This window comes from Micropterus dolomieu, linkage group LG15 (genome assembly GCF_021292245.1).
Source record: "Micropterus dolomieu isolate WLL.071019.BEF.003 ecotype Adirondacks linkage group LG15, ASM2129224v1, whole genome shotgun sequence".
Taxonomy (NCBI): Eukaryota; Metazoa; Chordata; class Actinopteri; order Centrarchiformes; family Centrarchidae; genus Micropterus; species Micropterus dolomieu.
In genome coordinates this window covers 8,693,507-8,718,916 of record NC_060164.1, presented here as the reverse complement: position 1 = coordinate 8,718,916, position 25,410 = coordinate 8,693,507, and the positions used below count along the sequence as shown (strand labels likewise).

General features: G+C 40.4%; 2 protein-coding genes across 6 annotated transcripts in view; both read right to left on the bottom strand.

Moving 5' to 3' along the window:
* Positions 1 to 21,972, bottom strand: part of LOC123984362 (striatin-like) — a 29,630-nt gene extending 7,658 nt beyond the window's left edge. Inside the window, exons 1-7 of the mRNA XM_046071211.1 lie at positions 21,652 to 21,972; positions 6,789 to 6,892; positions 4,202 to 4,275; positions 2,017 to 2,095; positions 763 to 933; positions 361 to 496; positions 123 to 285 (exon numbers count right to left, since the gene is read on the bottom strand). Coding sequence (XP_045927167.1) covers positions 123 to 285; positions 361 to 496; positions 763 to 933; positions 2,017 to 2,095; positions 4,202 to 4,275; positions 6,789 to 6,892; positions 21,652 to 21,864 — 940 coding nt within the window. The 5' untranslated portion in view covers positions 21,865 to 21,972. The remainder of the gene's footprint in view (positions 1 to 122; positions 286 to 360; positions 497 to 762; positions 934 to 2,016; positions 2,096 to 4,201; positions 4,276 to 6,788; positions 6,893 to 21,651) is intronic.
* Positions 21,973 to 22,183: 211 nt separating this feature from the next.
* heatr5b (HEAT repeat containing 5B) overlaps positions 22,184 to 25,410 on the bottom strand; it is a 20,394-nt gene continuing 17,167 nt past the window's right edge. For all 5 annotated transcript variants that reach the window (XM_046071206.1, XM_046071207.1, XM_046071208.1 and 2 more), the window contains 4 exons: positions 25,015 to 25,239; positions 24,738 to 24,889; positions 24,381 to 24,594; positions 22,184 to 23,317 (listed from right to left, as the gene is read on the bottom strand). In XM_046071206.1, coding sequence (XP_045927162.1) covers positions 23,010 to 23,317; positions 24,381 to 24,594; positions 24,738 to 24,889; positions 25,015 to 25,239 — 899 coding nt within the window. In that variant the 3' untranslated portion in view covers positions 22,184 to 23,009. The remainder of the gene's footprint in view (positions 23,318 to 24,380; positions 24,595 to 24,737; positions 24,890 to 25,014; positions 25,240 to 25,410) is intronic.

Genomic DNA, 25,410 nt, shown 5'->3' with positions numbered 1-25,410 from the left:
ATCATTGTGCAGGAGAACAATAAGTAACACTTTGACATTGTAGGTACTGTGGATGTGGTGTCCAGATAGTACTTTTCAACCAGTTCCAACTCTGCTCTGTTCTTGACTGGTCCATGACTCACCCCAGTCTGTGCCGTCCCCGTTTCCTCTGGACTCCGGCGAGGTGTCCATTTCATCAGGGCTTGACAGGAAGTCAAACCCCTTCAGTGCCTCCTCTGTGTCAGGGTCCTCACTGGTGTCCATACTGGCCGGCGACGCTGACGACGAGGGCTTCTTCCTCAGGATCTAGGGGGAAATTATTATTATTAGTACAGCGACAACTTCTAGTTAACTTTGTTTGTGAGGAGACTGTTTTCTTACCGTCCTGGATTCCACATGAGTCCTGTCCTTCCCATCACTATCCTCCTCATCATCTTCGTCACTGTACTCAGCCTCTGCATTCTCAATGAACTTGAAGGCCTCCAGTACAGCACTACTATCAGAGAGCTCAGCTTTCCTGTGGAGGAATATTAACGAACGCATTGACACACACATTTTGTGTTTTGTTTCCACCATCACACCAGCATGTTGTGCTATAGCATCAAAACAAAACATTATACAGTAGCTGTGCTGATTCACTCCGACACTCTTAAGTGCAACACAAATGTTGGTATGTGTTGTTTCTTTAAGGCCAATTTACACAAACTGTAAGGAAGAGCTTATTTGATGCATTCTGCACAGTGTTACATGTAATGAACTTGTAATATTGTTGTTAATACTTACCCTCTGGTGCCCATTCCCTTTGTTGATACGTCCGTCCCATTGACCAATGGCTCAGTGCCGCTCCGTTCACCTGTCTTCCCGCCTCCGTCCCCAGCTAGTCCTAGCAGCGCTCGGACCCGCTGGGACTTTACATCTAAGATGGTGTCTGTGTAGCCCACCTCCTGCAGGTACCTGGAACAAGGTCAATGAACTTAAACCTGGTTGTATTTGGCCTAACCCAATTTTAGGTGTAACTTTTTGTGAAAGTAATACAAACATATGTATTGAGTAGTATGGAGGAAGTGTGGATTAGAAGATGCAGAAACAAAAAGGACCAATAAAGACCATCAAGTTAACTTATTAAAAAAAAAATCTTCACTATGATCACAAATGAGGGTCGAGTACTTGTTCCTGACAGAAGTGTCATGTCCTCTGGCCCTTGTCTAGTTGACAGTATCAGCTCTGCTGAGGCAAGATGAGCTACTCATCAAATATTACACCTATCTTGTAGGGATGCAGAAGAAGCTCTAGCATTTGAGCAGGTGATTGACTGAAAGGGAAGGGTGTCTTAGCACATTATTGATCTGTCCCTTGACACGGACTCAAGAATAAATTGGCTGTCTCATCAGCCAGCATGTTGGGGCAGATGACGTGTGAGGCTGCCTGATGGTGTCCGGGATAGAGGCCGGAGAGCGGTTCATTAACAAAGACTGACTGGAGGGTGGGATGACACGATAACCAAACGTTTTCTTAGCCTGGTGAGTACATCAGAGAAAAACTAATCTAAACACAGAGCAGGTAATGGCTGCTGCTGCCCATGTGAGGGAGCTCTTGCCCACAGTTTTTCAGGGGCCACACCACATCTGGCACAGTAATATACTTCATAAAAGCTGTTACTTTTGCAGAGAAATGTAACTAAGGGGCCTGTGAACATTGTGGCATTTTGACAAAGTTAATTTTAGTGATTGCACAGAGAATTTCTTTTTTTTATTCTATTCTGTACACACGACATTTATTGCATCTCTGTCCATCCAAGGAGCAGGATCCCTCCTCTGTTGCTTTTCCTGAGCTTTCTTTTTTCCCTGTTAAATAGGGATTTTCAGGCGAGTCTTTTCTCATTTGAATCAAGGGTCTAAGCATAGAGGCTGGTGCTGTAGAGATTCTAAAGGCCCTTGAGGCAAATTGTGACCTGTGATATTGGGCTATATCAATAAAATTGACTTGACTTTTCTGGGTTAAAGACTCTCACAGATGGATTAGAGCATGGGCACTTACTGTCTGAGCAGCTGACGGCCTTGTTTCCAGGACAGCTGATTGTTGAGCGATCCAGAGGACTCGTTCTCATTGGCCTCATCTGGAGGAGGAGAAGAGCAGGGCACAAATCAGGGCTCCACAAACAGCACAGCCTCTGACATTATTTCCCCCCTGTAAACACGACCAGAACATTCCTGCATCACAGCGTCCTGGCAACTACACACACCCAGCGCTTAGCTGCTTTCAGTACGTCAACAGTGGATTAGAGGTTAATAGAAGAGGGTACTGCTTCTCCTTAAATTGAAGTGAAATATCACTTTTATTGATAACATTAACCAAACATTCTTGAAACAGCTGTGAATCATCAGTATTTGTGCTCCAACGAGTCACCTTTTAATGTAGTTCATGGTCGGATTCAGAGTTATTATTTGTGAACAACCCAAATATTCACACCCCGGTAAGTAATACTTGCCTTATTAAAACTGTGTACACAACACTAGCAGTAGAAACATAGAAGAGGTTTAACTCATTAGCGACGGCTTGTGCTTGATGCTAAAACATGACATTTGATATTTAATGACACATTCCGACACCTTCAAAATGGCTGGTCTCTGCTCCAAACCATGTCCCATGACATACTACAAAGAGCAACGACGTATGTCTGTGCGCGCAACATCCAGAACAACACACACACACTCTTTATGACTGTCTATGGCTCTGACAAAACAAACAATGTTGAAATTCAAAGCTCACTTTGATACCCAACAATGTCAGTACTCTGCTGGCGATTCAGCTGGGAATTTTGTGTGGGGCAGAGAGAGAGGCTTTAATAAGATTTAGATGAGGTGAGTGTGTGTGTGAATCTGTGTGTAAGATTGTGTGTGTCGAAGGGTTGATGTGGCGGAGCAGAGAGGCAAGGTCGCCTCAAAAAGTGGGTCATGCCTAATTCAGGAGGGTGAGGAGCAGGCAGGTGCGCCGCCATATGAGCGGCACCTCCCACTGCTTGTCTCACCCATCTTCCATCCCTTCTACCTAACACCTCTCCCCTTCACCTCCCCTCATTCATCAACACTTCAAGGGCTTGGGTGCTTTGAACAGCCCTCATGAATAGAGATGAGAAGAGGAGAGGAAATGTCGCAATCTGACTTAATGATGGCAGAGGACTTGAACATGAGAACCAATTAAACTTCAATAATATAATGAGAAACAGGTAGTGCACGGACACAAGGGTGATACCGGAGTAAAATAAGGTACTGTAATGGTGAACAACTTTTTAAATATTTGAGTGGATCAAGTAGTTTTAGCTCCATTTATGTGGGCATTTTTTTCCTGACTGAACTCAAGTGGTATTCATCCATGCAGGGAGTTTTGTTTTTTAGATATCTGATGAAGGGCATTTGTGCTAGAAACTGTTGATAAAACAATCTCACCAAAACGTCCATTCGTTGGCTTAAATTTTCACAATTGGGTGGCTGAAACTACTTCTGCTTGAATAATTTGTTAAACAATTAATTTTCTTTTGATTGGCTAATCAAAAGAAACTACCATTATATAAAAAAAAAAAAAAAAAATCAATAATGTTACTCTGGAAAATCCACAAAACACACTGTCAACAACAGCTTCAACTAAACTGTTGACAGCTCTGTGCAGATAGCAGGGACACTGTTTCTGTTTAATTTTCTGGAATGTAATTTTAAAAATCCTGAGCACCATAAATTAAATTAAATAAACTGTATTTGGGTGGAGACAGAAATATTTAAAGCAGATATCCTGAAACCTGGGCAAATAAAACCAGAACTATCTGCACAGCTGCATGACTAGATACCACTAGAGGCAAGGGAAATTTTGGTGAACCAAGTATTTATAATGCGTGCGTGTCTTCATCAGTGAAAGTAGGATTATTCTAAACTTTTCTTTCTTACATGTACCGCCATGAAAGCTCTCAGTCTATTTTATCTTTAAAACAATTTGATCACCTTTGTTGGACTGTTTAAGTGGCTCAAGATCTGTTCACTACATCCGTGACAAAAATGGCATTCTTTCAGGAAAGGGCACGGAAAAGAAAGCTATCGAGGTCAACAAGATTCAACATGAATTCAGCCTTCACATGTGTACCAGTCCTGTCACCTGAGGTATGTGAACTCAACAATCACACTGATTTAGTATGTAGAGGCGAGATTGGCTGTTTGAGCCACAATAGACTTACCGGAGTCGTAGCTCGGAGGCTTCATGTCACCTTGATTTAACTCTGTCCCATATTTTAACTTGTGGTACTTTGCTCTGGAAGTGAAGACAAAAACAAGGTGGAGGCAAAATAAGCAAATAGGGCTGATCAAAAAGGTCTGAGAAGAAGCCACTTAAAAAAAAAAAAATGTATGTGGCATTTGCCTCAGCTATGAAAGTCACGCCAACAGCAACTTGTTCGACTTCTCACAAACACATTGTCAGACAGATTAACTTAGTAGCATGGTTGAAATCAATATCACAAAATTAAAAGAAATGTTTTTAAGATGTCGATATGTATCCTGATACATAAAACAGGACTGAAACTACTGTAAGAATTATTTTCACGATAATTTCCCTGGTCCCAAGCAGATATATTCAAATTGCACATAGGATAATGAACTTCCACAGGGGACTAAGAAAACCAAAATACTAATGGGATGGAATAATCAATTAACTGACAAATCGTTTTCAGACGATTTGATAGTCAAATGGGCGATTACTCAAACCTTTTCTGATCAGACTCTTCATTCATAACAATTTGCTTGGAATTAAAATTTAGACATAAAAAATGTGTAAAACTAAAATGCAAAATACACCTCATCATAATATGATTCCACTGGGGGTGATTCACAAAAGAATAAAGTTCACCTGTATTTAGAAACTGGTTAAAATGGCATTCAACATATAGAAAATAACAATGTGTTGTTTTCGTCTGTTTCGGCCTTTGTGCTTAGATGCTCCATTTTCGTCCAATGACTGCACGCACATCCGTATCAGTGGGTAAGTGTCTGTACAAGCAGAGCTCTCACACCTTTTACTTCACGCAGCCCCCGCCACTCCCCCTGCGATCCAGAGGAAGCAACCCCTTTCAAATCAAATTCATTTTAAATTGGGTACATCCTACATCCAGAAAGCCATTTCTGATATTGCTTTCAGATACCCTCAGAGACATGACCTGTTGCTTAGCAACGGGGGAAAGTGATAGTAATCCCAGTGTTGCTTCTGAGGAAGAGTCAACAGTGATCTCACTGGAGAAAAGTAGATAAATACACACTACAAACAGCAGGAGGATGATTCGACACTTAAACCTAATGCTGACGTTCCTCACAGAGCACAGGTCTAACCTCTGAGCTGACTGGTGGAACGACAGAGCACTCACACACTGTTGTGTTAAGGCTCTCATTAGCTTAGACAATCATCTAGGGATATCACGATTGCAGAAATTTAGTAGTTCATACAGATACCAGTGAAATTCCATGATTCTCAGTAGTACTTCTATACCACAGTAAAAAATAAATAAATGAATTCAACACATTCCTATCTCATGGTTGTCTAACAGAAGCAGTGTCTTCTACTGTACAGATAACTACTACTTTCTCTACTAGAAACTACTACTTTCTGTGGTTATTGTTGAGGTGGGTGAAAGTGACATTACATCACACTTTGCCACCTACATTTACATTGATGTGTAAACTGAAATGTTGATTGATGTGTATTGTTCCTGGTAAATAAATAAAAAAAAGTATAGTGGGTCAAAGTTGGACAGTTTGACTGCTCGTTTCTTGCCCTGTTGGACTTTAGTTCAGCTATTACTTTGGTCACTATGTGTTATTATCAGTGGGCCAAAATTAGAAAATTATTGTAATAAATTATACTTTAAATTTACTGAGTTGACCCTGAGCTGTGCTGACAGAAACACTGTTCATAAATGCTTTACGTGTATCCAAAATAAATGAGGACTTTCTCTTCAGTTTTGGTAGAGGGCTACCTGCTTCACAGTCTGTCTGAATTACGTGCTTGATGGCTTAAAGTCACTTTGGTAGAGACGTGTTGAAATCACCAATATATCTTGCAACCATGCGTCAAGGAGGAAGGGAAATGCAAAGTACATTAACACCGCTACCAGGGGGACCTTTTGTGTGACGGTGACGGGCTAATGCACATGAAAATGAGAACAATGCAATTCTTCTGGTTTACTGAAGAAAGAAACCTGTGACAGAGAGAATTCTCTCCTTCTTTTCTACTACGATCTCTTTCCTTCTACTGAGAACGGGGCAGAGTCATCGGCATCCGACAGCAAACAAACCCTTCATGTCAACATGTGCTCTCGTCCAGAGACACCAGCTGGACTCGGGGGAACCTCACGGGCACTCTCACTCCATTAATGCTTCTGCAGACACCAGCTGGGACATCGGACCAGTACGCATAGAATATAAACAAGCGGAGGCTGGAAATTCTTTTAAAAACGCTATCAACTCTTTTTTATCGTTTATTTGTTGACCAGTGAGAATCTCACACTGCCATGTTCTCCTTTTCCATATTTCTTAGAAACAGGATCTTATTTTTATGAACGTAAAAACAGGAAAAGGAGTTAAAAGAGACAGAATAATACTATTCTATATACTAAAAGCTAGAGAGGAAAATAAACACAAGACACAGGCTAAATTCTGATAGGCTATGAAAAAAATGTATTCCAACATGGAAACACTGCAGTAGCTGCAGACTAGCTGAGGTATTTGTGTGTGTTGTGGGTGGGCTGAAGCAGCAGAGGGTATGAGGGCACTCACCTCTCTTGCTTCAGTGCATACTCCAGCATTTTGATCCTCCTCACAAGGTCTTTCTTCAAATTCTCTTGGCCTTTCCTCTCCCCTTGCAGGAAGGCGATTTGGGCCTGAAAGCACAAAAATAGGATTGTCAGGTCACATTTTAAAGTAGAAAGAGATTTACAGTAGTTGCTTTTAAAAATAGAGTAAGTTTCCGGTGTTTTGGCATCTTAGATATGAGCTAGCGAGCAACAAAGACTTTAAAGACAACCTCCATGAGGCAACATCTGAGAACAACGACTTCTGTCAAGACTGAAATAGGATGATGTCAAATCAATATGCGTGGCATGATGGGAAATAAAAAGCCAATCTGTACTATTCTATTTTAATCTAGCCTACTCACTCTCCCACACAACAACCGTCCCTCCTCCCTCCTCTGAAATCCCTTCTCTCTGCACATCACTGTCTCTCTTCAGTAACAGGCAGCAGCTGTTGATGCACTTGGTCTGAGTCAGCATTACATTACATTGCAGTGTACCACACACACTACGTGTACGGGTGCACACACACACATGCTTGCTTGTAATGAGAGTGGTAGAGAGGTTAGCACACATTGAAGCTTGCAGATAAATCAAACAGTGTAAATCACAGACTGAGAAAAACTTAATCTATCTTACAGCATGCTAAGACATTGCACGATTGTAATCACAATATATTCCAAGTAGTCTGCCTTGCAAACAAGAAAATGGGAAAGAAAAAAAAAAAAGTCTGTCTGAAGTGCATCTAAGCTCTGTTAGTTAGTTTTCAGCAGGACTACTTTATCAGGCGTTACTATAAGGCAGGGTTTTTCCTGCATAGAGAATTACAATTCGCCCACCTCCGTCAAATTTCGTCCCACCTCCAGCTCACGACAAAACTAACTTCTAACAAGGGCTGCACTTTGTGGATCTCTTTGACAAACTGCAAAAATAATCACTATAGAAAACAAAAGTGCTTTTCCCTACTGTTCCATGTTTTAATACAGTTTTACATCGCTAGCAGGCGTCTAAAATTGCATTTGCAAATGATGTACAGCGAGTACAAACCCAGAGTGCGTTTGTTTATACCAGTGAAACGCGCTATATAAATAAAATTTAATTGAAACGTATGGAAATTAAGTTTTTTTAAAATCAACATTTTTCCCACTTTATCAAATACAAGAGTTCAGACGGATATTTGTAGAACATATTAGTTATTACAATACCTACATCTGAGAACATGACTATCACATTTACTGAGAAAAGCAAATAATTTCAATTAAGAAGAAAAATAAACAAAATAATAAATAAATAGTGATAGGCTGTCTTGTACAGTGTGAGAGGGGATTACTTAAAATAGTAAATGCTTCAAAAACAGGAAGAGATCTACATTTGTAAATTATATTTGAACTGGGACCACTAGAGAAAATTGTACATTACATTTAATATCCAGGATTTCACATCAGCTACACTGCAAGAGGACCGCTATGAACTATAAATGAAATCACGAGCTGATGTTTTATTTGATTTCATTTTAAAACAACTTGCTATTTGTTAACTGTAAATTAACACTTTAGTTAGTTTTTATGTTGTATTTGATTCAATGTTGAACTTAAAAAAAATATGCATTTGATAACGGGCATTTTCTTCAATCACATAATCATAACTTGTATAAAACCGCAAATTAAACTTAACAGACAGTTAAGCTAACTGGCCTTGATGAGGTGTCATTATCTGACTAAGAAAAAAGCAAATTAATGTATGAGAGTATGCAGCCTTTTATGAGTTGTGTTGTTTATTTTATTTTATTTTATTTAACTGCATTAACTTTGAAACATCTTACAGTCTTCTTCCTGAAAATAATGACATGAAAGAGTAATTTACTCACCAATATCACTGGTTAAATGTGTTTTGAAATCACAGAAGTTGATGTTAATAATAATTATAGATGATTTCTTTCACCCACCCCTAGTTTTTCCTCCATTGTGATTACATTTAGCTACTGCCTTGCAGTAAAACAAACTAAATTACTAAGCTGCTGGAGCATCTGATTTATTAATTACAGGAAAGGGCAGGAAAAAGTTAATAAATTAGCTTTAAGCAAGGCTGTAACTGTAACTGAACTCCAGCTAGCATTAGCCTTAACTAGCTTGAGTGTAGTCACTGTGGTTTGGTTTTTACACTGTCTTATAGTTCCTTCACATTTTACATGCTGTTTTTCTTTTTTCCATTCCACATGTATATGTTATAATCATTTTGTATGTTTGAGCTAAAAAAAATGAAATAACCTCTGTTCTGCCTAAAGCTTTATATTTGTCTTTACAGTGTACTGCCTTCCACTACCTATATTCTGAGGAGTAGAGAGAAACCAAAACCACACACAACGAAGTCTGTCCACACAGTCCGTTCAGTATTTTAAGGGTTACAGAAAGATGAAGACTGCCAAATGACTCTAGAGGCTGCTAAAGGCGGCGTTGTTTACAGAAAAGAGGATAAGCACACTGTTGTTTCCATTTCAGTACTTCATCAAAACTACACTCTTCTTAAGAGTCCATCTCAGGTGCTGAAAATCACCAGCAAGACAATGTACGTAAGAGGTACATTAAGTGCCACTCCACGGTTAGGAGAAGATGAAAGAATAATTGAAGTGCAATGTTTAATCTTATTTTGGATTAACATTAACAAAAATCTGACACAGCAGCAAAAGATGGCAGGTCCATGGAGAGAAACATCACAAGCCAAACTACTCCCATCTAACTTCAAAAAGCGAATTCCAGTTTTCTCTTGGGAATGGTTCAAATTCCACCACACGTTCACATCTGAAAGGGAATGAATATTGACTTCCCTGCTTTTCACTCGACATGCAGAGGATGGTGCGAGTTTGAGTGGGCTAGATCACAGTTTCACACGGATAGCAAGTAGCGCTGGTGCTGCCTGCAACAATGAGTCATGACAGCGCTTCAATCTGCCTAGTATTAATAACGGCCTTTCATAACAACTCGTAACAATCTGCCTGCTAGAGCTACAGTACCCTTAGGATTTAGGGTACCGGTTCTCAGTTTGACAATGTAAACAGCACCGAGTTTAACTGGCAACAGTCGCATGCTAGGAGTCTGCAATAGACGCCAACAACTGAAGTTTTTAAAAGGTGGGTCAGCACAGCACATACATCACTATCTGTTACATCTACACAGTCTCCAAGTCCTTATTCATCCTGTGTCATGTGCATCTACCCTCGGCTGGATCTATACTAATGCATACTGGATTGACAACAATGACGTTTAGTATGTATCTGACGTTCCATGTTCATCAGACAGTATCATTGAGCGTTAACAGAGAAAGTCAAAACAAAAGAGAAAGGTAGCGCCACAAAAGGTTTAAAAAACTTTATGAAAAGGCCTCTGGAGCATTTTTAAGCCCACAAGTGACAGGAATATGGAGCAGGGCAGGCAACGAATAAAGAAAACACCAACATAGCTCCAGCCGTCATGGCAGAGTGAGTAAGTCAATAATTTTTTACCTGATGAAAAATATTGATTTGTCCCAGCAGGTGGGTTGAAAAGGCGGCCTTCAGTGGTGCAAATGACAACTAATGAACAACTTGCTTACATTCAATAAAGCAGGGATCACTTTGTTCGGTCTTGGGGATAATGGAGGAGGCACATAACAGAGTGCAAACAAGGCATTTGGAAAATGCTGCATATGGAAAATGATCACTGTTTGGATTGGGACAGACTGTGCAACTCCCAAAATAAATTACTTTGGCTAAAGTGGCTCCAGTCCAAATAACAATGAGGACCCCCTGCCTTGGGACGATGAAACTGTATCACATGCAACTGGGCTGCAGAACCTACAAATACCTCATTAGTCTAAATGCAGAGCTATTTTCCATTAAATGTCTCTTGATGTCATTCTCCCTGGCTAAAAATGTTAAAACAACACTAAGAAGAAGGGTTAAACCCCCCAAAATTGTCTATAAAAAAGTTCCACAATCTCTTCAACAGAGAAAACATCTCACGTATTTTAACAATGACAGCTAAAGCCCTGCCTCAAGAACGTCACATCTATGACAAAGACAAAGTGTAAGAACAGCTTGACAGGTTGTCCAGTTAAAACAGAGACCACACATTGACAAATTTTTCACTGTGGATGAAACTATACATCTGCATTAATTGATATAGCGAGTGACCATTCACTTCCTTATCCACATGAAACGCTGGCCCAGGGACCCCTGGCGTCCTGCGTTGCCAGAGATAGAGAAGAGTGTGGCTCTGTGAATCTCTGGCTCGCCATCTCTCCTCCATCAAACATTAACCTTGGGAGGAATGCAGTGAGTCAACTCGGGCCATAAAGAGACACAGGAAGCATTTAATTCATGGCCTCACACTGCCTGCATTATTGGGATTGGGCTGCTGGATAAGGGCCCCTTAGTCTGTCTAAGTAAGAGACATGTAGCATGGGGCATCCATCTAGAGCGCAGGGCTTTTCAGAGACAGGAAAAGGAGTTAAGAGACTAATACTATTCTATATACTAACAGCTAGAGAGGAAAATAAACACAAGCCACTGACATTCTGATAGGCTATGAAAAAAATTGATCCCAATACTTTCTGCTTTGGCGTGTAGTGAATCCTAGTTTGGTTGTCAATTTTCTACTCTTACAGAAATTAGTAAAACAAGGACAAATGGGCCGACAGCAGCTTGATCACAATTTGAGACAAATTTGAAGACAGAAACAAGTAAAACTGTACAAACTACTTATGACAAGGATTACAAGAGATACTAATTTCATGTCCCTTTTCAGAGCCATTTTGATTGATGTCAGCTAAGTTAAGGCCCATTTATACTCCTGCGTAGGGTCTACGTGCGTACCTACGCCGTCGGCTACGCACGTAGCCATGCATTTATACTTGTGCGTAGGTGTGTCCGTCATTCTCCAATTACACCCCCAAACGCTAGTCGGCAGTAGCGCTACAGCGTCCACTGTGTTGACTTTTGCCGGCCGAGCAGGCTAACTTCCGGTTTAGCACTCTGCTAAAGTAAATGGGGGTAAAATTGTAAACGTGAGGAGGTGCACGTCAGGCGACGGCGTAGCCTCTGCGTAGCCCCGTAGCCTACGCCATCACCTACTCGATTTGACGCAGAAGTATAAATTACACTTTAGTCTGATTTACTTGTTGCACCAGCAGGAAAACAGTTTTTATTTCTTCATTTTTACACATGCATCTTGCGCTTGCATGATATTCAATAAATTAACTAAAGTTTATTTAACTACATATCGTGAATTACACAGACAAACAATTGCACCAAATTTTATATTGTCTACTCTTTTCAACTTTATTTTCAGTCGATCATAAACAATATCTCCACTATTTATAATTAGACAAGACCTTAAAAGTCTGGGATTTGTGAATTCCAGGCATGTTTTCTTCCAGACTAGTTCTGCGTCATCACCAAAGACATGTACAGCACAATAAGGCCATTTAATCTAGACAGAGTGAACACTCTGAAAAACCCAGTCCATCTGAGCGGCAAGACTGAGCTCACTCCATTTGTAAAAGAAATGCAGTGGATACTCATGCAACCTCAGGGCTTTACACACATACACACACACACACACGCCAGCCCTTCAGCCACGGTCAGAGCTGAAGAAGGAAAAGGGGCTGGTGTAAATCCCACATTTACAATGCAAACAACCTTTCTTTCAGCGAACACCAGGTTTACTCTCAGTTACCACAAACCAACGAGCGCCATGATGGCCGGCCTGATGACTAGCCAAGTACATTCCACGCATGCCATTACACCAGTAGCCACAGAAAAAAAGGCAGCAAAACAACTGAAGCAAGAAAGAGGTGCTGGGGACTACTGTAATGTGGCTAAAGCAGGGTATTTCCTTTATGTTCACATAAAAAAAATCACTACAGATGAGCATAACCTCTTTATGGCTAAAATATCTCACTTCGAGTAGGTTAGGTAAAAATCCAATAAAATTGCCGAAACACCAACGATATATCGGCCGGCCATTTAATCGGCATCGGCGTTTAGAACAGCAGATATGACTATTGATAATGAAACAGTGAGACAGGTCATGAGTGTTGCATAGTTTGCCCACCAGAGGAAGCTCTGCAGCTCCTCTGTTAATAATCAGATAAACCACAAGAAAACAATCGGCTGACTGGAGTCTACCTCAGCGGTGAGTCGGGCCTTTGTCATGTTAATTACATGCCCTAAATCATTATAATAAAAACAGACCCAATCACCAATCCAGGCTCACAGCAGTGTGTTTAATGTTACGGTATTTGGGTGTTGGAGTCTACGCTACTGACAAACGAGAAAAGATTTATTTCTGAAACAGTGTGGCAGTTCTAGCAAACGGCCCTCATTTGTCCCTAGTTCATCACTTCTAAATATTCTCTAAAATCACGTACAGCAGCTAACGTTGCCGGCTGAAAAAAATCAGCCACAAAGCTAATGCAATGTTTATCACTGGCACAGCGCTAACATTAATGAGCCATTAAACTAAGGTTTCTGATGTATTCTAAATATATCTGTGAGCCGCCTGTTTGCAGTTATAGTCAGCGTGTCTGAAATGATAACATGTAAATAAACGTGAGCTGAACAAGAATCTAACATTGCTTCCTGTAGCTCCTCTTTGTGTGATGATGTAGATGTGAAACATTGTAGTCAGAGCCGTAACAACTCTGGTTATAGTTATAACGTTAGTTAAATTAAATCTCAAAGTTGCAAGTCCTCGTTGTAGACAGTCGAATAGTGTTATATGCATTCAACCCCAGGCCACTGTGACGTTATATATTGTACACATAGTCTATGCTTATTCTCTTTCAGCCATCTGTTTATAGTTGCACCTTCTTGCAGCAAATATTTATTGATGTGCAACTGTTTACATCTTAAGTTGTTGAGACTGTAATTTATTTTATTAACATAAGGTATTAAAGAAAAGGTATTATACATACAGAACAGCTTTCAATATCGGCCTGTTCTAAGTGTAGTTTGGACAGGAAAGGGGTCTACTATAATTTTCAACATATCGGCTCATAAATCGGCTTTTTTTTATATCGGCATCAGTCCCCAAAACTCCATATCGGTCAGGCTCTAGTCAAAACTGCTGCTATATGTATGTACTCATCATAACAATATATTTCAAATGGCTTCTGTCTGATCAGAAAATTCATGATCTACCTACAATTAATAACATATTGTTTGTCTGTCCTCATAAAGAAAAAATGTTATTGTTGCTGTATAGGCCGTCCAGGTTCAATTATTAGGTCAAATACATTTATCCCTTCCATAAAATAAATATATTTAATTAAGGCATCCAAAAACAGCTTCACACATACTTCAATGTTCTAAATACAGACAGCGTAGCAGTCTCAAGAGATTGTTGCTTCTTCTTCTGCATGAACTTGCTTTTTTGGGGAACATTATTTATGTAAAAGTATAATGGAAACCAATAGTGACTATATGGAATTATTTATTATAACTTTTTTTTAAGTACTTTGCTGCTGAAATTTATTTAAGTCCTGTTAAAACTGTCAGTTTGAGACCATGAGCTTCCTGGCTACTGTAGCTAGCAGTAATAACAGTACTTGTTATAGGTCTGATGGAGTCATCTGAAACGCCACAAAAAGGGATTAAAGAGCTTCCTGTGCACACAGTCAACTGTAGGTGTGTAGCATCTCTTGAGAGCCTGCAATCAAATACAAAAACATGTCATAACTAACATTACTGTCTACGACAGGAAAGTGAAAATACTCAAGATACTATATCTGCAGATACCCTGGAAAGAGCACATTTTTGGCAAATCCAGCAAATAAAGTACCAGACAAATGAAAAGGTCATCATCACATTGATGCAAAATTCAATATGGCCATAAAGCAGACCTGCTCACTGATGTAACATAGCCCACAATGGTCTCATACATCCAGAGATATTAAAGGGACCGCAACCAAAAATGGAAGAGCAACATTTTCTGATGGACAAATTTATAATGTCACACAGTAGAAAACATCATTCCACCCACCAAAAGCAAAAGAGTGATTTGTGACTATGAATCTAAAATTAAGGTTGTGTTCAGGCAGATTATCCTTTTACCCTCCTAAAGGAGCATCAGTTACTCCAGTTTCACATCCAGCTGCCTCTTCACCTCCTCCGCTGCTAAAGATGGTGAGGGTAACAAGTCTTTACACTAAAACTGGTTATCTTTCCACAACCACATTGTGTCTTTGTAAAAAGGCGACATACTGATTGTATATAAACATATTATACAAGCATCAGACTGACTGTCGGGAGTGGGAACCAAACAAACTGCTTAGCTTAATCCACTGCTCCAATTTGCTCCTCGTGTGCCACAGAAGGAGCGAGTTCCACTGTGAAATACTGAGGACCTTCGATCACGGCTGGAGCGCCCTCCTTCAAATGCAGATGCAGCACATCGATCCACCATGCTCACGAACACGGCACGGATTCAGGATTGCTCAGAGGGTCAGGGTGAGACAATGAGTTGCCCAAACTGGGATTTACTAAAGATTTCTGCTGAGTTATCTGGAATGAGGAAAGCTGTACTTTTCATCTCCTATACGATACCTCCCCCAAAAAAAGACAATCCTTAAATTGCTAGAGATTTTTCACAGCGCCTCTTTTCCTACCCCTTCACAGACTTGTTTTCATCTCATCACGAGTTCCCACTTGAGCTTCATTTTACACTTTGCCATCACACAGCCCACGTCAAGTTGACACTGCAGTGCTACCTTACAGGGGTGCAAACAAGGCAGTATGTTGGGCTTCTTGAGGACAAGGGTGCTGCATCCCATGTTGCTGCATTAATATTACATAAGGCTCATTGCACACATGCACACTCTCACATACTGCATGCAGGCAAAGAGCTGAATTTTTCAAACATCAGCATTTTCTCTGACAAATAGGTTGTGCGATTGTAAGGTGTGGTCCTGGCAGAACCATGTTGAATACAACATTTACAGCAGCTTCACAATCTAGAGAGCAAGGACGATTTTAAATGGGAGAAAATAAGTAAACAAGAACTCTGATGTTGTAAAAAGCCTTTTGCCAAATCGCAGGTCTGACTACATTTATGGCAAAATATGATCAGCTGTCTAGTTATTAGCCAGCATCAGAAACAAAGAACCACAGTCACTCATTAAAAGGTGACCGGAGTTGAATTGGAGACACTTAACTCTCCGGGCCACCAGGGCTCCCAAATCCTTAACTTTGATGCAAAAAGAGTGCAGAATTAAATATTACGTGGAAAATTTTACATTAACGTAAACAAACATAGCAGAACTCTGACATGTGTTTTTTCTAAATGAAAAGGTCCTCAGCTGTATCCAGTTATTTAAGGTTAATATGTATATGTTTTAATGTAAACCAAGTTGCATGATATACTTAAAATCTATATGTAGATGTAACCGGCTGCTCCCGGTCCTGACTCGAACCGGCGACCTCGGGTACGGGAGGCGGACACGCTGACGAGGAGTCTAAAACCCATGGGCTCTGGTGCCGGTCACCAGTGCGTCTCTTAAGGTATCAGGGAGTCAGGTTTACTCACTGCACAGCCTCGCTGGCTTCCGTCACAGACATAGACTGTACACAGTGTAATTAATTTCCACAAGAAAACTGTTTAGCCATCAAAAAGTGGGAATACAACAACGTCATCATTTTCACCATTTGATCTGGTGAGTGCACCAATTTACAACTCTGACAGACTGGCGACTTAAGATTTACTGTAAAACTGGGGGAGGCAGGCAACTTTGTGGCACAACCAGGCAGCTGTCCCGCACTCCCACGTACACAGATGAAGGCTCAATGTGTGAGTGGAGGAAAGAGAAGGGAATTAACAGGCCAACAAGGCAGCTCTACAGCATAGAGTTTGGCTCTAACACAGACAGTAGAGTAAAGCTCAGAGGACCAGACTTTAGTTAATAAACAAGGGTCCCTTCAGGGCTCTCTCACAGGAAAAACACAAACCCTTTTAAACTACTCACCATTATCTGTACAGTAAATATCTAATATACACTGCACTGACTGTTTTTGTGGTGCTTTCGGTGAATATCACCACAGTCTTAAACCTATGACTGAGGATGGAGATGTTTGTGGTCAACAGCCTGGTTACGTGACAAAAGATCGGAGCAGTGGTGAATAATAACATTGAGAAAATGGTACATATACTCTTGTTGAGGAAGCAACATGCACTTTCTTGTACTTTCCCACTCTGGGGCACATACTGAGAGAGAAAACAAAAATAACTGCAGCTTGGGGGTGGACGTAGTATCAACTTAGGAATGGCGGTGACACCCATTTCTGAATGTCATGGTATGTCCATGTGTACATTTGTGCATGGTATTGCCGCACCATTGAGCTAAATATTCCCCAGGCTTCACCATTAGTAAATGTAAACATGAGATCACAGTAATAAGTCATCTCACTAAGGCATGCTAATTCTAGGTTGCTCCACAGTTTGCTGCAAATAACATGAGCCACATAATAATCTTGCTTATGTTAAAAGCTTTTCCTTTACAAGAGACTTTTCAATTCTGTGAAAATAAGTGGGTCCACGTTTCAGTCTGCACCCACACAGAGCCATCTTACACCCCGAGTCACCTTCAACCTTTTCCTGGTGTCAAATTACAGCTGCCGACAGATACCCCTGGCAAGGAGATACCCTATGGAGCAGGGATTTCCCCATAGCTGGAGGGCTGATGAAGAACACTGGAGTCCTGCCTGGCCTGCTCAGGGCGTAACGCAACTCAACCACAGTCATCAGGCCATAAAAGAACTGTGTTATCAGTATGGCAGGGTGATAACAATTAAATCAAAACCCCAATATTAATAATATTCATTCTGATAGATAGGTATGCAAAACCACAGTTTACTACGCTTAACTGTCTTTCACTGTTATGGATTGCATCATAAATCTCTGCAGTAATGTTTTAATTACAATTTGGAAAACAGAAAGTTGTAAAAAAACTACAAAAACACAACTCCAAGGATAACTGCTACATAATAGAATTTTTGCCACGCACAACTAAACAATGCTTTATACAGCATTGTGGATACTGCTAATTAAAATAAATATACATGACTGGCATGCACCACTAATCACACTTTAAACACACACAAATTAGGCTAACCCATCACCTGTACCAAAGTAAAGTTCCTGTGGCTCAAATAACTTATGGAAATAAATCAACAACCATTTTGATGACCACTTAGTTAAAGCTGAAATTATTAGCCGTTTATTTGAATACAAATGAATAAACAACTATTTTAATAATCAAGTAATCTTTGTTTAAAGGCAAAAATGACATTCTCTGGTTTCAGCTTCTTAACAGCTTCAGACATTTGAAGATGTCACCTTGGAAACTGAGATGGACACCATTTTAGGACATGAAATTTAATTACAACAACTTAATCTTTGAGTTTTGGACTGTTGTTATGACAAAGCATGCAATATGAAGCCATTTCCACTATATCTTGAAAATTTAAAGAATAAAAGAACAAATTGCTTAACGGATAACGAAATAATCATTAGTTACTACTAGTCACTTTTCTCACCAAGATAACATACTACAGACTGACTAGAGCTGTAACCTATCGCTAGCTGACCAAATCAGCTTAACAGAGTCTATCGATTGATTATCAATGACCACTAGACTTGAGTCTAATCGTGAATGACAGCAGCCTATGCATTTCACAGCAGCAGCATAAGTAGGCCATGTACTGTACAGTTTCTGTGCTGCTCCAGAAGAGAGGAGTGGCTCTGAGCATGACCTAACAGGCTGGCTGGACGACATTCCTACACTGGGGTTTGCCTTCCTTCCCATACAGCGACATAAGACACAGCTTCAACTGTCTTCCATTCAATGTCTTTACAAATAAGATGGGAAAATCCTGGAAGGAGAGCATTCGCTGAACTGGGACATGACTATGTATATTCTTAAAGGGGTTTTATCTAAAACCATATATGTGACTCTCTGAAAGCGTGCAAGATGACATGTCAGTGTGTTAGTTAGTTAGTTAGTTAGTTAGTGTGTGGACATGATCATGAACACTACGAGCGCCGTTTTTCCTCACTGTGGTCCCTTTGACCAATACCTTCTATGGGTAAAAGTATAATGTGTGTTTAAAATGTACACATCCCTCAAGGACACAGCAAGGTTACATCCCATGTGGATTTTCAAAGCTTTTCTCTCTTTTTTTACTTTAGTTTTTTGTTGTTGTTTGACAAAAGCAGAACAGACAGACCAGATGGCGACAGACAGGGTCAACATAGGTAAGGTGAAATGCTTGATATCATGTAAAACAGGAAATGAAAAGAAGCTGTGTTACACTGGCCACATTTTCCAAAATGAAATTATATAGTAATAAAAAATAGAAATCACTTAAGATTTCCAGTTTCTCCAGTATTTTTTAGTGCATGTCTATTTTTTTACTACCTGCTAATAGTACTACTACTACTACTACTACTACTACTACTACTACTACCACCTGCTTATTCAGGCCAGTTGGCCGATCTCCCGAACACTGAAATTAAAATCATGCTCCCGGCTGATTATTGATCTGTTACCACGTCAACCCAGTAAGAAGAAATATTAGGACACTCCCAAAAACAGTGAATGATGAACATGACCAGCAGGCATTTTACCATACATCCTCCACATCAACCATGTTCAGGCTTGTTGTTCTGAGACTTATATATTTCTGAAGTTAAAAAGAAAATTCCCTTCACAGATCTGAGCTTCAGGTGGCAGACTGTGTCATACATATGTTCTACAACATCATCTTTGGTTAACTTTATGTTAGCTTGTTACTCCCACCTTGATTTAACTTACATTGTGAAAGACCACTTTTCAACTGTAAACATTAAAAAATCCTGGAAATCAGAATTCTGTTAGTCTTACTTTTATATACATCGATGTCTATCCTAATCACACTCGTCCCTTTGTCTCAATTGAAGGTATCTGAAGAAATCATGTTTCCCTGAATTATCAGTGGATTTTCAAAGCTTTTCAATACCTTTAGCGTTATTGCTCCAGTATAGTGCAGCACTGGCACAGACTGATATTACAGAGACAACAGTAAACGGTCACAGTTGACAAAATAGATAATTCCTTCTTGAAACAGCTATTCCGTTAGCTACTGTGCTACAGTGATTAAGAGTGCAATTATGAGTAAGCCAGAGGTATTAAATTATGTGCAAACATTGAACTGTTTGGAATGAACAAAAACAAGAACTCAAATTGAGCGCGCACCATTTTGCCGCCACAAACAAACTACCCAATAAGCCATTTAGCAACCTCAGTGTGCTTTGCCGCAGTTGCAGCTGCTTCACTGATAAGTTGCTTCATGACAGCAGACAGGAAGCTAAATAAATGGGCCGGATGAGTCAAAACCCTACTACACTGAGGGTATACGTCACCGATCTAAAAACAATGCAGTGTCTCCCTCTCGTCTCTTTGTTAGCTGAGGTCAGCCTGTTGATGGAGCTGCCTGCAGTCAAACCCTTGTTGACTCTCGTCTGTGATCCAAAACCTGAGGCCCACACAAGTGCTTCAAAATGAAGAAACAAAACGTTTTCTTCCAAACATTGGGCACGGAGACTCACGGAGGCTATTGTTATGTCTTATTGTTTCTTAACAATAAGACATAACAATAGCATTCAGATCCTGGATGAAATAATGGTCTCGCACATGGTGTCCAAAGTCATTTCCTCTGCTGTAGATAATCTAAGTATGAAGAGTTGACCATGCAAGCTGGTGATGATAGTTTCCATCTCAAATTAGGATACGTTGAAGCAACAAACATACCAGTAATTGTTTGGCTTCAAATATTATCAACATCCTGCCAGCCAAAAAAAGCCAACACCTGCAAATAGTCTGTGATGACTGGTCCAGCACTTTGTACTCCAATACAGTGTAATCAAACACGGAAAAAAGTAACAAATAAAGGCTCATGCCAAATAAAACTTGGTAGAGTGAAAGTTCAAATTCTAGTTTGACTGGAGCCCACAACAAAGCAAAGATTTCAGAGTGGACATTTTGAGACATTAACATAACCAACATAACTTTTAGTTAAAGCAGGAAGATCGACTGTCTTTTTACACCTTATAAATAGATAGAATAGAATATGTCCGTTGTTTGAACATTTGATAAGGGTCAGATTTACTATCAAATGAGTGGACCAATTAAAAGCACTGTGACCTTTTCAACAGACACGTACAGCAGATTTCGTCTTCAGGAGAAGCAGTGACATGGCAACTAGCTAAAGATAAAATTCATAATAAAGACATAACGTGACTGACTCCACAGTCTGGTGAGCTGTCTGTCAGCACTGACAGCTCTCAAGAAATCAAAGCATTTAACAAAACTACCAATTTTCCTCCACATAATCCTTTTTGCGTTTTGAGACAAAAATGCAATAAGAAAATCAAGGCGGGGTGCTATACAATTAGCTATAAGTAGGTAGGTAACCGATGTGTGTTTCTACACAATGTCTTAGCACTGCACATGACCTACTTTGCAAGTAAATGTAGCTATCCGTAGGTCGTTTGATTACAGAAATTATTCTATAAGCCTAACGTTACTCCAGCTACTAAAGGCAGCAACAAAGTTTAGTGGTTTCAGTCACAGTAATGAGGTCGCAAAAAGTCGTCGTGCAGTCGGGTCTGGGGGGGCGCTGCAGCTCCTTTTTTAGCTTCAGAGCTAAAGCTAACAAGCTAACATGGTAACGCGAACAAACAAACAGAAACTCAATGAGAGGAACTAGGAAGGAGCAGCGTCTTGCCCCGGTAGTGCCACTAATATATAGTCGTGTAAACACAAAATGTGGTGGTTTTCACCTGTAATTCGGCCCGCTCCACCTCCCATTGTGCCCTCTCTACTTCAAAACGGGCCCATTCGTGCTGCAGGAAGTGCAAGATCCCCGGGATACTGTATTGCGCCCTAGCCGCCTCCCCAGCGTCGCCATCAGGCAGCGGTCCTTTCCCACCGCCGGGTAGAACAGAGTTGTTATTGTTGTTGAAGAATACGCCGGGCCCCGCCTGTTCGTCCATGGCCGGGCTCGGTGGAAAGCTCTGTCCGTTGTCTCACTGGCTCGGGCTGCTAGATACCAACGAAAAGCTATCGACTGTGGTCGGTCTCCTCGGCTCGAGGGAATGAACTCACTTTCTGACAGCTAGCTGTCATTGAATGACGTCAGTAACACTGACCACGCCCACTCCATGTTTGCTGGGGGCACTTGATTTGTGTACCCAGACTCCCCGGAAGGACGAACACACTCTCCTTGTTTATCAGAGGAACATCCGCATAGCGCAAGTACCAGTTTTTATTCCCCAAACTGGGTTCAACCATCGGCTAAAACTACAGGCGCAGTAAGGTCAAAGCAACTTTATTCACATTTCAAATAAATGGGGCTGGAATATCACATAGGGCTATTTCAACAAACCTGCCAATTTACGATGGCAGCTGATGCTCACCTATTCATGTTGCTATAACACATAGACACACATGGATCAAAAATCTATTAAAAGAAATACAACATCTTTATGATATGCAGCACATACATTAAATGGTATAGTATTAACCCATTTATCAGGAGACCAATTAACTGCCTTCCGGGCTCAAAGTAATGATCAAAAGTAATTTCTCAGTTATGTTTAATAACATGTAGTAGGACAATCATCAGTAACAATCAGCAGACCCTAAGGCCATATACTAAATCAGCTCCATTAAACAAACAAACATGATTGGAATCTAAAGTAGGAAATACAAGTGCCATGCTCATCCTGAAGCAAAATGAGAAAAATGGCACAGTAGGCATCAACTTGTGGATAGTGAGGGATGATGACCACAGAAAAACGACAAGATCAGGAAAAAAAAAATAATCGACTGAAAAATTAAAATGTAAATCGTCTTCCTTTATAAATGCGGGTCAAATCCAGAAACAATACATTCACATAATCAAAATGTTCCTACAGCTTTTAAAGTGAGCCTTTTTAAAGTGAACATTCAAATGCTTTTTAATGATATTTACATAATTTTCTTCTTGACTTCAAGAAGAGTTCTCATACATCAAAAACAAAAGGTGAGATGTAGAATAAATAAATACACTGATACAAACATCACATGTGGTACTGTTGACAGAATAAAAACTATATTAAATTAGTCCGTGAGAGTGTACAGTGCATGTTTGGAGAGTTCAGAAGAAGCTTGTCTTGAGTTTGATGGTTGGTGCTGCTTGCACGGTCGGCTGAGCTTGCCTGGCTGCAGCTTTGGCTTTGCTGCTGGCCTGGTTGGCCCGTATAGCAGATTCCAGACGGATTTTAAGCTCAGGTGCTGCACCAATTACTATCTTGAAGGCAGCTGGATAGAGGGGTCCAATCCGCATTAAGTTCTGAAGGGCAAAATCATGAAGGCCTTTGGAGACTTGGGGCGCAGAAGAGATAGCATTTTCATCCAAAAGGTAGGAGACAAGAGTTGGTACAAGAAGAGCCAGCAACTGCACCCCTATTAAACACATACAAACATTGAGACGTTAAAAAAAAAGATCATTACGAACAGAAAACTATTATTTATTTATATGTGCCAGATTTAACAAGTAAACTGGCATGTGCACTGGAGCGATACTGAAAGAAACTGGAACTAATAACGGGTCATAAAATCCAAGATGAGCGCACAATTCTGACAAAACAGGACTGAATAGAAACTCAGATCTCCAAACAACCCAGGTTAATCATCAATTACACATAATAAGTATAATAAGAGCAGCAACAAATAATCAATTACTTGATGTAGAAATTTAAGGAGCAACAACTTTGATAATTGAATTATGGTTTGACAAATTTTTCAAGAAAAATGACCAAACATCCTCTGGTGTCAGTTTCTCTAATGTGACAATTTGCTGCTTTTCTTTGTCTAACATCACAGCACTGAATATTTTTGATTGCACAAAACAAGATTGAAGACGTCATTATATACTCTGCAAAACTGTGATGGATATTTTTTAATGTTTACTGACATTTTATAAACCTAATGATTTTCAAGAAAATAATCAGCAGTTCAACTGGTAATGAAAAACAATTGGCAGCCCAAAATACAATAAATCAAAACATAAATGAACACCACCAATATGTGATGCATAACACAAGCTGCATCACAAATAACCCTTTAAAAAACAGTTTGAATGCCAAACATAGAATAAACTATAATACCACGCAGTATAACATGACTAAGACATGAAATCAATCAACTTTTTTATAGAAAGCAGTTTGCTTCACTAAAGATACAGGAACAAGATAATTGAGGAGACAAAATATTACATTGATAAATTTGAATAAATAATATAGAATATACAGTATAATGCAGCATAATGTTGAAATCAATAGTGAAACTGACAGTAAACCAGTGCAGGGATTCTAAATTTAGCATTTAGTGCTCTGTTGCTCTGATCTTTGACAGCACACATCCAAAAGCACTGAGCTAAATACTTTAAGAGACCTCCTTTAATGGAGCTAAACACTTTAATGGAGCAAATACGGCACTTTAGTCCATTAGGCACAGGCATACTTACGGTTCTGCTCTTCACCCATGCCGACCAGATTCTCCAGGACCCTGATTCCCTCCTGCACAGCCTGCAGCTCGGCAGCAGTCCCTGGCCGACTGCGCTCCACTGCCTTCAGCTTCTCCACCATGAGCGGAGCCAGAGCGTGGATGTATGGAGTAGACAGGGCACGGCTGGAGTGCTGAAAAACTGACAACAGCAGCTGGTAACACCGGGCCTGAACCTGTGGCAAGAAGAATGAAATAACTCACTAAACCTGGCCCCACCCGTCTGGAATGTCTAATACACCTTTTGATCGGGCATTAAAAATTTGCCCGGGTTGAGATTCTCATACTTCAAACTGTGCTTGTATACATAGGTGCTTACCCAGGGATCACTAGAGTTGAGGGCATTTCGGAAGCGGTCCATGCAGCCCTTCTGCAGGACAGTTACTCCTATAAGTTCATTGCTGGCAGACAACAGGAAGAGTGTGATCGCTGTCAACATACTGACCTCGTCCATGTCAGGTCTACACTCATCTACAAAAATACAAAAACAAGGACGTACACTGTCAATGAATAATGATGTCACACTCATTTCTCGTCCCCACCACAGCTTGGCCAGTGGTCCCATCAAACATGCGTGCATGTGTGTATTTACTTACCTGGCTGAGAGTGCTCGAGTACAGATGCCAGGCTGCTCCTCACGAGGCCGGTCCACGGTGTCTGCATGCTCTCCACCCGGGCCAGTGGGGAGGTGATGATAGTCTTGATGCCCTGCAGGGCAGCTGACACGGGCACAGGCACCGAGTTGTCAGCAGTCTTCACTGCAGTTTCCCTCAGCACCCCCGTGATTAGGAACAGCACCGTAGGTAGAATGGTCATGCTTCCTGTAAAGGTGAAAGGAAAACTAAGAATTTTCACACATGATCACCACATTGCTATGCCAGTAATATTTATATTTTAAATCTCACACAAATGCATACATATATATATATATATATATATATATATATATATATATATATATATATATACACACACACACACACACACACACA